The 17,657-nt window shown below is 40.0% G+C and overlaps 1 protein-coding gene across 1 annotated transcript in view; it reads right to left on the minus strand.

Moving 5' to 3' along the window:
* dst (dystonin) overlaps positions 1-17,657 on the minus strand; it is a gene marked incomplete at its 5' end in the record, with an annotated part of 80,626 nt that overhangs the window by 62,758 nt on the left and 211 nt on the right. The window contains 8 exons of the mRNA XM_079560118.1: positions 1,025-1,117; positions 1,866-1,943; positions 3,002-3,100; positions 3,972-4,061; positions 5,263-5,324; positions 14,838-15,051; positions 16,516-16,707; positions 17,367-17,398. Coding sequence (XP_079416244.1) covers positions 1,025-1,117; positions 1,866-1,943; positions 3,002-3,100; positions 3,972-4,061; positions 5,263-5,324; positions 14,838-15,051; positions 16,516-16,707; positions 17,367-17,398 — 860 coding nt within the window. The remainder of the gene's footprint in view (positions 1-1,024; positions 1,118-1,865; positions 1,944-3,001; positions 3,101-3,971; positions 4,062-5,262; positions 5,325-14,837; positions 15,052-16,515; positions 16,708-17,366; positions 17,399-17,657) is intronic.

A 17,657-nucleotide genomic window follows, 5' to 3' on the forward strand; every position in this document is an offset into this window, starting at 1 on the left:
CTAAAATCCGGTAACTATAAGACCCCTCTGTACTACTGACAGACAGAGCAGCCTAAAGCTAGGTAAAACACAGTAGGCTATGTGTCCTCTGACTGAACTGTGTTAGTCTTTCTTAGCACCCGAGGCACAGCTTTTCATATAAAGCAGGTAACATAATGAGCCGTCACTCTGCTGTCAGGGCACATCTGATCTTATAAAAAGCCAACGTGGACGGTCCAACATATTTCTGCTGCTGTGCCTCTCCTTCATGTATCATGATGGAACAGGCCCAGTGTTGCCCCGCTCAGCGCTGTAGGGTTTGCGTGAGACAGACAGCAGCAGGTGTGCACCAACGCTACCTGTCAGCGTCCGGGTCCAAGCTAAATTATACTAGCTCCATCTGAGCCAAATACAAATGCAGAACTCCCTCTCATTGCTACCATATAGTAAGGTTTTTGGGCTCTGGATTTATGGTATACCAACTACTAAGAACGGTTTTGGCCGCATAGCAACTTGCCTTGAATTTAAAATGGATGACAAAAGCTTGGAAGGAACTTCAAAACATTTACTGAAAGTCAGCACTTTCAGTTTTCTGTCTCTATCAAATACATCATAAATAAATGAACAGCCTCTTAAGCGCATGCTGACAAAACCTTTTGCAAATGAAATCAGAAAACACAAAGGAAACAGGAAACACGCCAAACTACAGCTACTGTACATTGTAATCGTCCCTCTTTCCTCAATACAAAAAACTGTGTATGACGAACAATCATATAATCAAATCTGTTATGTCATTCATGCTCTTCATTATGTATGTGGCACAGTTTTGACCCCTTGTGGCTAAAAGTAGAAACTCCACAGAGAAAACGTGTTGGCAACATGATATTCACCTAAATATAACTTTAAAGAACACCGCAGCCAGAGGCTTTGTCAAGTACTTTCAAATATAGTGTCAACAAATTAACACATTTCTGTTGGATAGCAGAAAATAATTAAAAAAAAACTATTGATCAATAAAAGCAAAATACCACAGACTGGCTCTCACCTGAAAGTGCAGAATTATGGTCCATATTAACCCCAGGGTCAGTTTGGGGTTTCCGTCCGTAATGTCATCATTCCTTATATTTACAAGTTTGACCTGGTGAAATAAAAGCAGTGAATTAATATTGGTCATTCTTTCATTACATTCATTATGTCTTGTTTCCAAAATGCTCTAAAAGCTACTAGGTACCTAGTATCTTTCTAAGATAACCTTTTAGACTAGTATTGGTAATGTTGCAAAGAAAAATGTATTGTGTGTGTATTGCAAAACATTTAGTTATTATTCAAGTCAGAGATGGGGTTTAAAACGTATTACTTGGCATTAACTGACACTTTATTTTCAAGGTTATGAAATATGAGTCACTTCTGATGTTAACCACAAGATGGAGCAGTAGAAGTTATGAAAATGTTTACATACTACTAATGTAGAATACTATAAGGTTCATTGTAATCAATTAAACAATTAACAAAGCCTGGGCAAAAAAGGCATTTTTTTTTATCTCAACAAATCATAATAATTATATTATACTGGTGTGGATCTAATCGATTACTATTGACTCGACTGTTACTGTTTCTATTAAAAAGTGATTCACATTTTACCCTTATAGTAATATTAATACAAAATATTCTGATCTAATCACTTTATCCATAGCTAAAACAAAAGAGCAGCTCATTTGTTTTATATGAGGGCCTTTGTCTTGGCCTGTTACATCACATCTGGCTACAGTTCTTCTGTGTGATGGGGGAGGGGAGCTCCTCCAAACCAGTACAACTGGGATTTAGGTTAAGAAAAACCAGCCTCTATAGCTTGGTCTGTAGTAAACATTATGTTATTGTTGACTCACCTGCCGCCGCTTTAAATAATCCAGTGCAATTTGTACATTCTGGAGTCTGTGGAAGCGCATCCTCCCTCGCTCTCGAGGCTGTGGACAGAGGGACGAACAAGGTCACGAATCCCATTAAATGAGCATTAAAGTTAGTATCATTTAGGACAGTGGTTTTCAACTGATGTAGCTTCTGGACCATTCAACTTATCGTGACAGGCACGTTTTTTTTTCCTTCTTTTTTTTACTTTAACTTATAAAAAAACGGTTTGCAGCTTTGCTCCGTTTTAGTACAATATTAAAACACAATATTGTCTGTTGATACAAGCATAGATCGTATGACGAGCTATCAAACAATACTGTATATCAACAGTGATTGCAAATGCCCACTGAAGCCCCCACAACCACCCACTGCATATTATTTCAGGACCATTTTTGAGTCCCAACCCATCAGTTGAGAACCACAGATTTAGGACATGCCCTCTGTGACTTACCCAGTGACCTGAAGTGAACGTAAAACAGACAAGTGAACCATGTTAAATGTGATATTGAACAGCCATTGAAATCCAACTAAGCTGCTTGCCTACATTTAAAAGGATTAATGTCGTACTGTACAGTGAACACTAAATCATTTGTGTAAGGTAGAAATGAGATGAAGGTGTCTGATGTCTATTAGCCAGGCCAGGCCGCAGCAGTTCACTATCAGCGTTTAGCAACACAGGGCTGGAAATGAATGATTCTGTTTTTCTTCAGAGCTACTGCCAGCAATTCAATTAAAAGACATCTACATTCAAAGCATCTAATATTGTTTGGAAGTGAATAGGAAATGTCCAAAACGCTCAGATGAAAATAAAGAAGAACTGACATAAGGATTTGGAGTAATTTGAGCACTGATGACTCAGCAAGCAGGTCATGAGCATGTACAAACAATGTCCTTTTCATTGAATTCCCTCCAGATGGATGTTTTTACTTTGCCTGGTTCCTTCAGTGTTTGTGTTTGTCAAAGTAACTGCAACACTAACTATTTCATTAAAAGCTGAATCTCAAAATAACAGAGGCAATACTATTCTATGTTGTACTACGACCACTGCTCTACTTGTGTGAGCACTGCAAGCGTGTATTAGTGGTTTTAGGGGTGTGGAGGGTGCCACACGTACCCCCTTATCATCATCCACTGTGTCCTCATGCTGCTCAACCGCACATGCGTCTGCCCCACTCACCAACCGCAACGTCTTCAGAATATCACGCTCCCTTGGCTTATCATCACAAGGGAAACATGGGGAAGAACGGAGATATGGACAGACAATGGCAAAATCAAAGGAAGTCAGACAATGGATAGAACAGAAAACACAGTGGATACAGGAGAGGAGAGCAGTGATAGAGAGCAGGAAGGGACAGACAGAGCCATGAAGAGGATGGAGGTTAGTTACACTGGGGGAGGTCAATGCAGGGACTGGAGCTGTGTCTCTGAATCCAGCATTATATAAGACATAGCTGAGGTGGGAACACTAGCAGTGATGAGTAACTGCAGATTAGGGCTGCACGAGATGAGAAGTAAATGCAATATTTTATATTTGTCTTGAATATAGAAAAAATATTATTGTGATATTTTACTACACATTTTCAACACAGTATATGGATCGTTAAAAGTAAACAAAATTGTGTCAAACCGAGAAAATAAAAATAAATCAGGACCAAAACAAGACTAAAGTGGATCTTAATATGAATATTGTAAGATTACCGTCACCAAAATTGCACCATAACCATTATTTGGTTATGTAGCTCACAAATAGTATGTGAACTGTGTATGTAGTACCATTGTCAATCAATAACTGTTTAAATGTAATAACATAAATTACATATATGTACATTAATTTATTTAATTAAAATATTTTTTTAATTTGTGCATTACAAACAGTTCTAGTTGATACCTGCAGCACCGAGCCTTAAACCTCTTAATTCTATTATTCATAACTTATTTGACCTTTATTTAACCAGGAAGTAAATACTTTCTTTAACTGATGTTATATTAGAAAAGCGCACATCGACGTGTTTACTGGCTGATCCTCCTTAATAAAGATCATGACATTTAGACGTGATAATACGAAACATTTCTCAGTTACTCACCAGTCTGTCTCCTGACAGGACCTCCAACAGGGAGATCAGGTTATGTCCATCGCGCAGGTCTTCGTACAGGTCATTTATGTGCTTCCGGACCTACAAAATACACAAAGCAAAAAGGAACTAATAGAAACCAGCCCAAAGTAAGTCTGATAAGTAGATACAAATTGCTCATAACAATGATTGTGTAAAATGATTACGTCCCATGCTGTATGTTTAAAGTAGAGATGCATGTGTTTGTGTATCAAAGGTCACTGGGGTGAGGTGATTTTGGCACCTTGTCTGAAAGCACTTGAGAGGGAAACTATTTAACATTCCCCCTGCCCCGTGTGCGGACTCCCATCCAGCGGGTCCAGCCTCTTGTCCCACATAGCCCCTCTAAATTGACTGTCCTGCTCTCACTGACCTGCTTTACACAAGGCTCTCACACTGTAATCCCAGAGAGTGGCCGCAGCTGCGGATCCAAAATAGACCTGTGCCCTCGTGTTATTGGGTCAGCCGAGCAGATACCAACTATTACTCAGCACCTTCAAATACAGCAAAGCCCCTGATGACCTTCACTGTTCCTTTCGCAAAATGACATGGGTGATTACTTCTACTGGGGAGGTTGTTTGGAGTCAAGTTGCCTGTCTTACTGATTAAATGTAGCTTAAAGAGTCCTCACATTTCATCACTTTGTACCCCGGAATATCTGCGTGCAAGGTGATTCAAATCAAAATCTTCTGCTTCCTCTGTCACTAAGAAACCTGTGTAGCCTAACCAACTGCATCAACTTAACCATCATGAACAATTACACGAGCCATTAAACTCAGTGAATCCTTTCATTTACACACCGTAAGCTTGTAATGCACTAAGTCAAGAAGTGATTTCAAACAGTGTTAGTTTTATGGAGTGTGGTCTCTGTCTTTAGTTGAACGCCTAAATTAAAAAGTTGCGATTGTACAAGCCTAATCCTGTCTTTCAGATGTAAAATGCGGCAGTAAATTGCTCATAACGATGAAAGTAGATAAGATTCATGCTTTTTCTGAGTCAACTCAAATCGATCTGTAGCTGCAGCGGAGCGCAACCACATGTCCTGTTGCATCACTCTTAATCAGCTTTAATAACATATTTGAGGTGTCTGAGCAGGTCTCAACTCAAAGTGGAAAAATAAGTGTTTTCATTGCAAATACAACATGCCCACTGCTGTAATAATTCAATCAACGCCTTGCAGAATGCAGTCACTCTCTAAAAAAACACAGAAAACAAAACAGGTACTGCTTTCTCTAACCTGCAGTGAAAACAGTAATTATCATACCTTCATCAAATGTTGATTTATCCATTTTGTAAAGGTCTTCTTCTGCACTCTGTCTCTTTCATCTGTCAGGGAAGAAAAATGATGTGTTAATAAAACATGAAATACAAAACATGCCATTAGCGCACATTCAAACACATGTTCATATGGTGATAAAAGAGAAGAACGCGATCACTAACTGTGCTACATTATTATTTTGCTATTCCAAATCTTATGGTTATTGGTGGCAGATCATGTAGTTGCACAACAGGGCTGCACAATTGCACAATGGCAATCGAAATCATAATTCTCACTGATAAAATAAAAGAAATAGGAAAACGCGAAGGTTTCATTCGAGTCAAATAACAAAATGATTTTTCATAAAACCTCCTCATCTTGTAGATCTCATATAAACATGCTCTCAAATACAGCAGTTCATTTTGAAAGTTTTACTCTTGAGTGTTGATGATTCAGAGGTTTTTTAATTTAAAATGTGCACTCAAAATGAAGTCACAAATCTGATAGCAATCGCAATATTATTTTTTTTCTATAATGTGCAGCACACCGCAGAATATGCACATTTCCTAATAAAAACCACAGCATCACTCTCACTATGACCAGTGTTTCTTCCACAGCAACTACAGTCTCCACAAAACCACATCAGTGCTCTCTCATCCATACTACATATGTTGAAAAGAGGAACAAATGTGTCATTATGATTATTTCATCTTGTCAATATGTTATTATAGTGCAGTAAAAATGTTTAAAAAACCTCTTTCCAAACCAAATTCCATTGAACCATAAAATACTGAAACAAACCTTTTCTTCCGTTAAAGTTAGTCTCAGTACAAAATTCATATTCTCATCAGCCCAGAATATCAAAGCATGTCAAATACGTATTTAACTTTACAACAGCAATTCATCTGACACTAGCACAGCATCACTTTAATACATTGTTACAACTTTTGTCCTTCTGCTACACAGCTAATGTGCTAATGAGTGAGACCAGTGTACAGCAGCCTCTCATCCTCCTCACTAATTATGCTGGCATCTTGTCAATGCCCAAAGAAATGTAATCAGTACAGACCTAGACAGCACATGAGAGTCACCAGGTGAGCTCTGAACTCCCTCTCCACTTTCAGCACCTCCCGCATCGTCCACAGTAAAGTTATTCCAGTAAATGTCAGTGATACAGATGTTAGCAGCAGGCTAGGTGTCTACTAAATCAGTCCCTTTCCTCTCACGAGCCTGGCAGCCTCTGGGGCAGCACTCATTCTCTCTTTCTCCTCCAGAGCGAGTCCTGTCAGGTTTTCCATGGCTACTACCTATTTGGGGTTTCCACACAGTTCACTGTTTATCCAGCCACCAAAAACACTGTCATTCATGCAAAAATAGAACGAATTTAAGGGAAAACTTTTGCCCAAAGACATTGTCAGGTCTCTCCAGCAGGGGCTTGATATACACAAGTCTGCAGAGAATCATACTATAAAGATTTGATAATAAATAACACATATAAAGGCACACAATATACATGGGCAAATCTTCTTTTATAACCTTGCAGCAAAGATAATTTCATTAAAGGCTTGAGATGTCTTTCTATTCTCTACAGACCGTCACATTTAGTTCATCTAAAAATAGTGGCAATAAAAAACAAGGGAGAGCAGAAAGTGGGCCGGATTGACGACTTTCTGTCTTTTCTCAAGGCTCAACAATTAAAGCCAGTGTGGTGTGTACCTCATTGTCCCCAAAAGGGACATCTGTCCACTTGAATTTGACCCAGACCCATCTCCAGATCTTGAGCTGTAGGTTCATGATCAGGATCATTGACCTATTGTCCCTGTTTTTGGTAACCAGAACACCCTGACATGGGGTGGATATGCAAACAAAGACTCACATGCTACAGGAATCGAACCCAGGATCTTATCACTGTGATTCAAGTCCACTAACCACTCAGCCACCATGTCACCGCTGCGTCGGGACATTGCGAAACATCAGAATGTATCTACAATATCATGAATCTTTAGCTGAATAGTGCATTTTTATTAGTCTTGAATATTTATTCTTCAGTCTTGGCTCCTGACCAAACCTAGTCTAAGATCTGGGCCTGACAGGATGGCCCAACGGCATGGAACGATGGGTCAAATGCAGACGGACAAATCTCCTTTGTTCAACGCTACACACCCGTTGTGGCGAACGGGGCAAACTCTATAATTAAAGGGGACACTAAAATCCCCTGGCCTTCTCTTCTCTGTATAATCCATCTAATTTAAGTAAATTACAATGAACTTTGAATTGAACTGCACAGGCTTCCTCACAATTATTCACAAAATCATGCTTGAGTATAAAATCCAGAGCGGCTCTCTTCTTGTACATTTGCTGAATCACGTCACAGTACAAACCCATTTCTGCCCATGTAGCCGGCTCCAGCAGCACAGATTTATGTCTACGGGAAACTAATTACTATAGATTAGTGAATCAATATTCCGAGAAACCTCTTCTTTGGATCTTCAGCCTGGTTGCAGTTTGCTAGGGCTTAGTATGAGACTTTTACTCTGCATACATTAGTGAAACCATCAAAAAAGGACAAAGTGTTACAAGAGAATTTACATTGTCTGCAAAGTGAGAAAGACAAATTCTGTCTCCCTCTTGAGGAAAGAACAGGTATCTATTGCTTCCTCTGTGTCATGTTTACTTTGCTTGACCTTTTCTCTCACTGCAACATGCAGCAATAAAGCTGCATTCAGAAAAACTAAAGGTAAATTGATGAAAACCAGACTGACTCTCTTAGATTTCAGTGTCTTGAGCAACTTATTAGAGACTTATTGTTTAGGCAAGGACATAAGACCAGTGTGGGAAGTACACACAAGCCGTGGCTCCTGCAGAAGTCGTGTGTAGAACAATGTTAATCTTATGAGAGATTTCAAGTCAGAAAGCACCTGCACTTGGCCTAAAGCAGTGTGTGGGCTCAAGGCGATAAGTGGGAGTCTGCCACAGTAGTCAAACAGACAGGCAGCTCCTAAGCCACTTATTTGAGAACCTCAGCAAAGCACATGTGCACGACTAAAAATAGCACCAGCCCCAAACTATGTAGTCCAGCAACGGACACCGAATCTGTGCCACTGAGGTGCAGACACCTTCCACATGTGACTCCATGTTTGACACAGTGTAATTGTTGGCAAATATTACTTTAAATAAATGCTAAGTGATGCCGTTTTGGTGAAAGTATACCTGAGCTGGCCCGTACAGATTTGGCTTCATTATTGTCAAACCTATGGAGAGTTTTGATTCCCGGTCAAGAACTAAACGATATGTTGTGAAAGTAATTACATATAAAATTTAAATCTAAAACATTCTGATTCCCTACTGCGCAACTTGAACTTCTTTAGGTCACATACAGACTCAATAACCACTTGGCGATTGTATATTCTATAATTATTCCCTTGTTGTTAATAAAATATTTGTCTCAGTGAGATTTAACCGGGTTAAATAAAACAGTCAGATAAAATGTAAATCAGTGTAGTACTAAAAGTCTGACATGATCTTTTAACATTATGGCGATTTAGAGCACAGAGTTTAAAAAGTTGCGGCAATCAAAACCTCGCCAAGCTAATCCTCTTCGCTGCAGGAGCGAACTCAAAAACACATAATAACTGCAGTAAAGCTCTCGACTCTTCTGCCAGTGACAAGGACATGCTAAACATTCTTGTTGAACAGCTCAGATTTCACTGCGCTGTGTCACAACCAGGTGTGTGTCAAACAGCATAATTACATGATGGTAAAACTGCAGCTCATCTTACCATCATAAATCCACTGTTTATTCTGATACTGGGATTCTGTGCTACTGCCATCTTTTTAGGTACTGTATATGGACAATAAAGAAATGACTAAGCACGAAAGCCACTAAAATACTGCACTTTGCCCCAAAATATATGATGTAATTATCAAATCGAAACAACACGAGCACACTTTTACCCGTAAGAGAAAATGCAACACTCAGCCTGACAGAAGGGCAGGGCAGCATGTAAACTATGCAACCAGAACAGCTCAGTAATTGAAACAGGTTTCACAGTCCAGAGCAGTCCGTCATCAGCAGACCGGATATGCTGCTAGTACTGCCAAGTGCAGACTTTAAACACATAACAAAAGTGTTCAGAATTTTCCTTACTTATTCAACAGCAACACCAATCTGGTCATAAAGGCTCACACGCCACTGCTTCTGAGCTCGTCCCAGGAACACATGGAACAGGGGTGAACGGTCAAATTTCATACCACGTCCATACAAAATAACAATAATAATGCATTTGTTTTATGTAGCGTTTTTCTGGACACTCGCAGACGCTTTACATTGCATTATTCATTTACTCCATATAGCTCCATATAAGCTACTATTGTAGCCACAACTGCCCTGGGATAGCCTGACGGAAGCGAGGCTACCAGTCTGCGCCATTGGCCCCTCCGACCACCACCAACCACCAACCACTCACACACACACACACCCACTCACACTCTACATTCAACCAGGCTTCTTGATGTTCCCAAACAGTCTCCCATCCAAGTCCCAACCAGGCCCTAACCTGCTTATTATTATTATTATATGTTTATTTGATATGGACATAACAGCATTGGACAAACCAAATACATTGTTTTTAGTTTTTGCAACATTTGCAACACTTGTCCAGCTTCTGAGATCTGACGGGATCAGACAAAGCAAAGACTGCATGGCCAAAATGGATAGAAGTAGCTGCACTAGGATTTGGCACATGGACAAGATACACAACTCTTGGTTAGTATAAATAAACATATACAGTAATTGGCCAATGATAAGGGGAAAAAACCCATAAGCAAGAAAAATAGCATGTTCTCGAGGCTGAAAGAGGAAGCACAGCGAGTAAATGCACACCAACATAAACAGACACACACCCTGACGTGAGCTTCCAGTTGTGCAACAGCTACAACAGTCAAAGCTATAAGATTTTCATATCACACGCTTTGACCTCTGATATGAGTTTATAACCATTACAGGTCCAAAAAAACTCTCATTTAATTGGCATGTTAACAACAGATGGAGCAGATCATGTCCTGGCCAGGAACAGCGTTAAGAGAGGAAATGAATTTCCTATGCACTGCTATGGGATTACTTCAGCATCTGCTTTCATTGAGAGGAACAGGGCGGTGCAGCTGAAGTGAGAGAGGGCTGAGTGAGTCAGTCCTGGGACAGTATGACCTCATACACCAAGAGCTTTTCTTATCACCATGACAGCAAATAAATACAACAAAATATGTCATACAGACCGTGGTATAAATACAATTTTGCAGAAGTTGGAAGTAAATATAAATTGTAATATTCTATAACTGACTATACTAGAAAACATCGTTAAAAAGTTATAATTAAGAATTAGTTTCTGCACAAACAGTGTTTCAATATCATCATGTCTACAACTATAAAGCTATAATTCAGTATGTCTGCAATGATTCTATTATGAGCAATGTTAAAGGTTGATCATTTCACTTTATGAAGAAAATCTGGTATTTATTGAAGAACTGAACTAATAGACCCATCAAATATTCAGATTTTTTGGTGCTGTATGAGTAATAGATGAGAAATAGATGAACTGTGTACAATGACTAAAATCAATACTAATCTGTCCTAATCTTAGAGGAGTCATGTGACACTGAGGGCAGCGCAGGATCCGTAAAAGGACACACAGATTAGGGTTCTCCATTGACTAGAATCTAGATATTTTAGATCAATATTGACCACCTAAACATCTTTTTTCTTTTCTTTTTTTACCCCAATGACTAGAACTGTCTGGTGTCAAAGTAAACGAGTAGATGTGCATTCTGACTACATCAAAATATAATAACAGAGTCTATACAGTGTAATTAGGCCTCCTTGACATTTTAGTCCCAATGAAAAGACAATGCAAGGAGTGCCAGCCAGGAGCATGAAGTTGACACATGAGCAACCCTGTGGAACTCAGATGTGGCTGGAATAAAAACAAAGTGTCTTTTGTACAGTGTCAGACAGACAGAGAGAGAGAGAGAGAGAGAGAGAGAGAGAGAGAGAGAGAGTGGGAGAGAGAGAGACAGGGAGATAGAGAGAGCAGTTGCCTGTGTGTTTTAGTGTGTGTTTGTGGATGTAGGACCATTTGAATGTGATGAGTGGGCCTTCGACATAGTGTAATGGGGTTGGGTCAGTTTAGCCCAGGAGATCCAGACAAAGCCAGTGACTGTGCAAAAAACACAATGCTCCCTCACTCCTCTCTCTGTTCGTATATAGTATATAAGTATATAAATCTGTCTTATATACTCATAAACTGTGTGAACTGAACTGAAATGACTACCATACCTCTATAACAACAACTGGAAATGTTACAGCTGAGCATACATGTTACACAGAAAATAATGTACATGTGAATACCAATATAAAGAAATATTAGGGAAAGCTTCAGTTTACAAAAGATGATGTTGTCACTGCACTGTTTGGTCTCAATACCTACTGCTACTCCATGTGCAACCAGATTTTCCATATTGGTATAGATATGGTAGAGCTATTTTTTCCTTGAACGACAGGGAAAGATATGTGGCCACGCCTAAAGATGCACAGGAAGCAGATACAAAGAGAGAGAGGGCATCCTTTTATCAGTGATGCTCACAGTGTCCCGCCTCTACAGGAAGCACCGAGGAGATGACTAATCCAAAACAGTGTAACACCTATACATTGCATTAAAAATAAATAGGTCTCCAAAGAAATAATCTGCGATCAAATTGAGTGCTCCAAGGAAGCCTTAAGGATCAAACTAAAAGACCAAAATCCTAATCCATCAAATCTAATGTCAGGGGATGATCAAGTGGTGGGAACTCAGCTGGCCCTTCCAGACAGCACCGTTCCAGCCTAAAGCCTAAAACCCAGCAGGCTAAACTAGAACACAGTGAACCAGCAACATTCACTCTGAGAGCAAAATCACATCTTACAGCCATTCCTCGTTTTACAGTCTTTTGTACAACTTGTATTAAATGTCAGCTGTTTGGTAAGTACCTTATTATTCAGGAATGGCAAAACATCTGACATATGAAACAACATATGAAAACAATGACTTGTTTGTTTTTTTGCAAAGTAAAGATCTACTTCAGTCCACTTAGCACTATTTGATATAGTGTAGAAGGTCTTTGACAGGCCCCTTAGTAGGGTTAATCATTCTCCTTGTTTTTGTACTATTTTCATACTTCTATTCACATCACATGGAGAAAGGCCCAGGGCTCTTGGTGATCTGTAACTGTTAATAAAACAACAGATGACTCCCTAGAAAAAATCATCTGGAAAAAATCCAATCAAAACTTTAGTTTGAGATTGCATTCTTATATGCCCTATGCAAATGCATGTTTTGTTTTGCTTTTATAATCAAATACGCAATTGGTGTGATTGTTTCCCCCATGTTATTGATCTCACGAAATATCCTTGACTTCAATACATGTATTGGTAAAATTCATCCAAATAGCTATTGTCCTAAAAAGGCTAATATACATGTTTTTAGACAAATTGTTGGAAGTATAGTAATGATTAGCCCAGTGCATACCAGGACCACTCCAAAGACACACATTGGTGTATATTAACAGAGTTCAGTGAAAAACGTCCTATGACAGTACGTAAGCCAAATAAGTTGTGCAATTTTCTAAACATGGATGGACAAATAAAATAAATAGAAAGCAAATCCAAAACTGCCTTACCCTTTCTCACTGGATTCATCATTAAAACTATAATCCAAAAGGACAATTCAAGTTTAACAATGGAGTTAAATGTTAAATACGCAGTCAAAGTAAGCTCACTGAGAGTGTTTGCTCATCTGACTGAGGACAACAGCAGCAGATTCATAATGATACAGCATCATATGATCCCATTAGGTCCTTGTCAGAGCATTTAAGCCTTTTAGCACAGCTGACAGGGACTGCTGGCTGCAGAGAACAGCTGTAGAGCCTGATGAAAGAAAGTATTCAGTAAGATAATTCAGTGTATTATGCACATTTTGAGTTACAACACTTTGGTTTGAGAAGCAACAGCAGAGAAAACCGCGGCTGTCAGTTTGAATGGAACTCCACATAGGCGTGTTCAGAGAGTGCACGTGGTTGTTATGAGGAGCTGTCAAACACGCAGCGTAACACTCACCGATGATGGGATAGATTCGCTCTAATTGGCTAGACAGACCCCAAAGACCGTCTATGGGAAATGACAAGAGCTACTGATTTGAACTAACTCTTCATCACAGCCTGTCTGACATCCACTGTCAGGCTTAATAAACGTAAACACAATTTAACATGCCATGACAAAGGCCAACAACACAACATTCTGACCATGGGACCATTCAGAACTGAATAGACCAAAAGCTACTTCTTAACTTTAACACAACACAACAACTTTTGCACAAAAACCTCAAACAAAGCAGTGATTTAACTAATGTATCAGCCACATGTGTGATGTCATGCAGTAAATATTCATAGTTTCCACACCAGCAGGGACACACAACAAGACCAGTCGAGACAGGGAAGGGGCCATCTGACATTTATTATTATAATTAACAATTTCTTCATTGTCTGAACTCCAAATCCAACCCAACCACCTCTCTTTCCTACCTTTGTATTTTTCCAAAACATCTTCATAAGCTTGTAGATATTCCAGCTCGTCGGAAAACTGTGGAGCGTACTGAGCCATAACCCGGACTAGACCAACTGGACATTCACTCACAGACAGCGGGGCCGGGGCATGTGCGTGCGCGTGTGTGCGTGCGCGCATATGCGTGTGTGTTTGTGTGTGCGTGTGTGTGTGGGCTGAAGGAGAGTGATGGGAGCTGTTGTTGCACCGAAGGAAACGCCCAAGGGCCCGCCCATGTCTGCGCCCTGACCAATAGGACCTGCTGTCTGTCACTGGACTGACACGGAGGACCACGCACCGCTGCAAAAAGTCTACCCGTGATTTATTTATTTTTCTTTTTCCTGTCAAGCCGAGATAACAGATCTGAATTTGAATCTTTTCTATTTATGAAAACGCACGAAGTTTAACAACACAAAACATTTTTATTTATTTTCTTCTTTTATTTAATAGGCTAATTAACATTATCTGTGAATGGAAATAATGCACTCAAGGACACAGATCCAATCCACAAACGCAACCATATAAATGAACAAATCTATTCCTATTATTTGACACATTGGCGTTTAACACGACCGGGAGTAATGATAACGCACGATTATAAAGCAATTAGAGCAATAAAACGCACTACAACGTTTGCTTTAGAAATTAAAGTGCACCTTGACGTTTTATGCTTTGACTGTCAGCCTACTTCAAACAAATATAGGCTAATTGCAATGTAAAACAATTGCATTTAATATGGCTAAAACGGCTCATCTAACAACAACAATTCCCGTCAAAATCCTGTGTCTGTCATGTTAAACGCGTTCTCGAAAGTAACACCTGTGCACCTGTTTTTGTTCGCTCGTGGTCCCTAATGAAAAGGGTCTCCCAGTTGCACCGCCCATTTTTTTTCACTGGAGCTTTGTTTACAGTTTGCCTAGCTGGTCTAATGACTGAAGGAAGCACTGCCTACCTGCGATCCGGAGCACTGCCCGCTCCGCAGGGTCCAGGATGGAGCCTCCCTGGATCGTTCTCTTGTACCGCTCGTGTCTTGGCAGATTCCAGGGTAACGTGTCACCAGGAGCCGGGGATGCCGACCCAGATTTAACACTGTAATCATCATCGTCTGAAAAATCTGCCGAGGAAGACATGGAGCAGCGCTGGGAAGGGTTCCCCGAACTGGAGCTCTGCAAGACAAAAGAGAGACGGGGAACAATGCTTTGCCTTCACCCCAAACACAGCTGGTGCCATACAGTAGCGCACAAACATCTGTCGTCGCCTATACCTTGACGCGTCAAAAGCCCAATAAAAGCGCTGTGCGTGTTAAGAAGCTCCGCGTCACGAGTCAGTATCAACCAGTCGCTAGTACAGCCACAACAATAAAATATCGAACCAAATGAAAAGCGATAGTAAATCAATAGTATCTAGCTCCCCCACCAGGCCAACAATACGACTTACCACTGTATACATGGCGAGCTGTCAGCCAGGAAGAAAGATCCTGTTTGCGCGTTATTAGTGTCCACAGCCAGCCTTTAGTCACATATCCCTTGCGTCCATGTAAACGTGTGCCACTCCCTTTGATGCCACAAGGCCAGCTATGGCCTGTGCCTTTTATCAGAGCATTAAGGATGCGAGGTGATGTCAGATCTCCTGAGAGGTGACGGATGCTGCGCTGAGTGAGTGTGTAGTGGAAGCAGCACTGGACCGGGATGAGAGAGAGGAGGATGCATGTGTCTGTGCGCGTCACAGCCGGTAACCAACGGCATCAGCTCCGGGAACAAAGGGTAGTGTTATAGCGCCATCCATAGACAGAAACAGCTTAAGACTAGAAGGCAAGTAGCCTTTACCTCGAATGACAAAGACAAATAGAGACATTAAGGATGTTGTAATTCCAGCTGCACTCAGGCACACCTTGGATTGAGCAATGACTAGCACTTGTGGGTATAAATGGATTTGATGAGCTTTAAAAAATGACACTACCTTGTCTAATGATAAATAAATGACTGTGCACAGTGTACACTAATGTTAGATGTGGGACAAAATTATCAGATAATATAGTTAGCGGGTCAGAGTCAACAGAGAGAGATTTAGCATTGCTGGTGCATTGCATTAAATTTGACATGCATAAACCTTAGTCCTCTACTCTCTTTGAACCCTTCAAACTATTTATTTTCTACTATTTGGCTTTTGAATAGTTAAATAGCCTTACAACATGTAATAATCACGGTCCAAATAACATGCACGCATACTTTGGAAATCCTATATATTACACATTGTACATATTGTTAACTTTGATTTATGATTATATACAAATTTATTTAGAACTAATAGACTTTGACTAGTACAAGTTTCCATTGTGCTTCTATTATCTTTTGATGCTGACACATTGCACTGGACTTTGAGAAGCACAAGACAAGAGTGATGACTTGTTTGTGCTGTTAGCATTTGGGCTCACATACTGTATGTTATCTCTGGGTTGCAGGAAATAACTTGATACAAAACTAGTCAATGAGTCTCTCAGCAGTCTATATCTTTGGTTGTCTGAGAAAACACATCACCAAAATCCATATAGGCCTGATTACATTTTACCTTTGGTCAAGAACAACATGGTTTGTTGCAGGGTACACCGTAACTGAACGAAAGGTACCTACAGCTTTTCGTGTGGGTGTGACTTGTACTGATTGGTAGAACTCTGGTTGCACTCTCTTCTTGACTTTACGTTTTCTTAGTTGACTAGATGATGAAAGTTGATTGCTGTCAGGAATCTCCACCAAACCTGGTTTGTCTTCTGTGGTTCGAGAATGTGCACTTCTCCTCACGTGACGTGGACTGTGCCTGAAGCCCTGGAAATCAGAAAGAAAATGCAAGACATGTTTATGTTGAGAAAGAAAACAGATTAAAGCATAAACATTAATGGACAAAAGCATTCAATCAGAGCATGCAGACTGCACTCACTTCTCCCAGTGCCCAGAATGCTGTGTAATGTGATATGGAAAAGCCATCAACTCCCCTGAGGCCTGAATTGTTCTGCATTTGCTGTTCATTGTTCAATTGAACAATGTTAAGTTATAAAAGGTTTTTGTTAAGGTGGGCAAAATATCCTTGGTATGTATGACGACCAAACGTTCAACTATTATTGCACTGCTTATTTTGAGAACCATGGGGAAAAACATAGGTATCCTGCCTAACCAATTTACAGCCAATGAAAAAAGCATCGAGATAGGCCAATGATGTGATGCAGATTCATTCCCCATTGCCTGTAGCCCATTATTTTGAATAAAATGGGAAATAATTAAAACTGCCAAATCACTCTCATTGTTGACAGCACATGCGCAATGCACTCATCTTAAAATAGAGCGCCTGACATTATAGAAGAGCTTCACAAATAGTGCACCTCAATATTATGTCACTGATATCGAATAGCCTACTTTGCCTATCCTTTCCCTCCAAGTTGTGGTTTATTGTTATAAACTCATGGAAGAAAAAGTAGCGTACATCTTACCTCTGAGCGAAAATGGTGCGTTCGTAGTCCAACTGTAAAATATAACAACAGATCCACAGATAGTTTGTTGATATTCGGCAATGGATATTAGCATTAAAGCGTCATAACTCCTGATAGCCAATGTAGCGTAAACTTCTATAGGCTCTTTTTTAAAATGCTATATTTGACCTGAAATAGCTTAAAAAAGGAAAATACCCATAATTGCTAACAGTCTTTGCTCATTAAGAAAAGATTAGCAGGCCAACGGTGAGCACAAATCTTAAATGATTGCGCATCCCGGTGACAGCTGTC

The sequence above is a fragment of the Gobius niger genome, assembly GCF_951799975.1.
Source record: "Gobius niger genome assembly, chromosome: 7".
Classification (NCBI taxonomy): domain Eukaryota; kingdom Metazoa; phylum Chordata; class Actinopteri; order Gobiiformes; family Gobiidae; genus Gobius; species Gobius niger.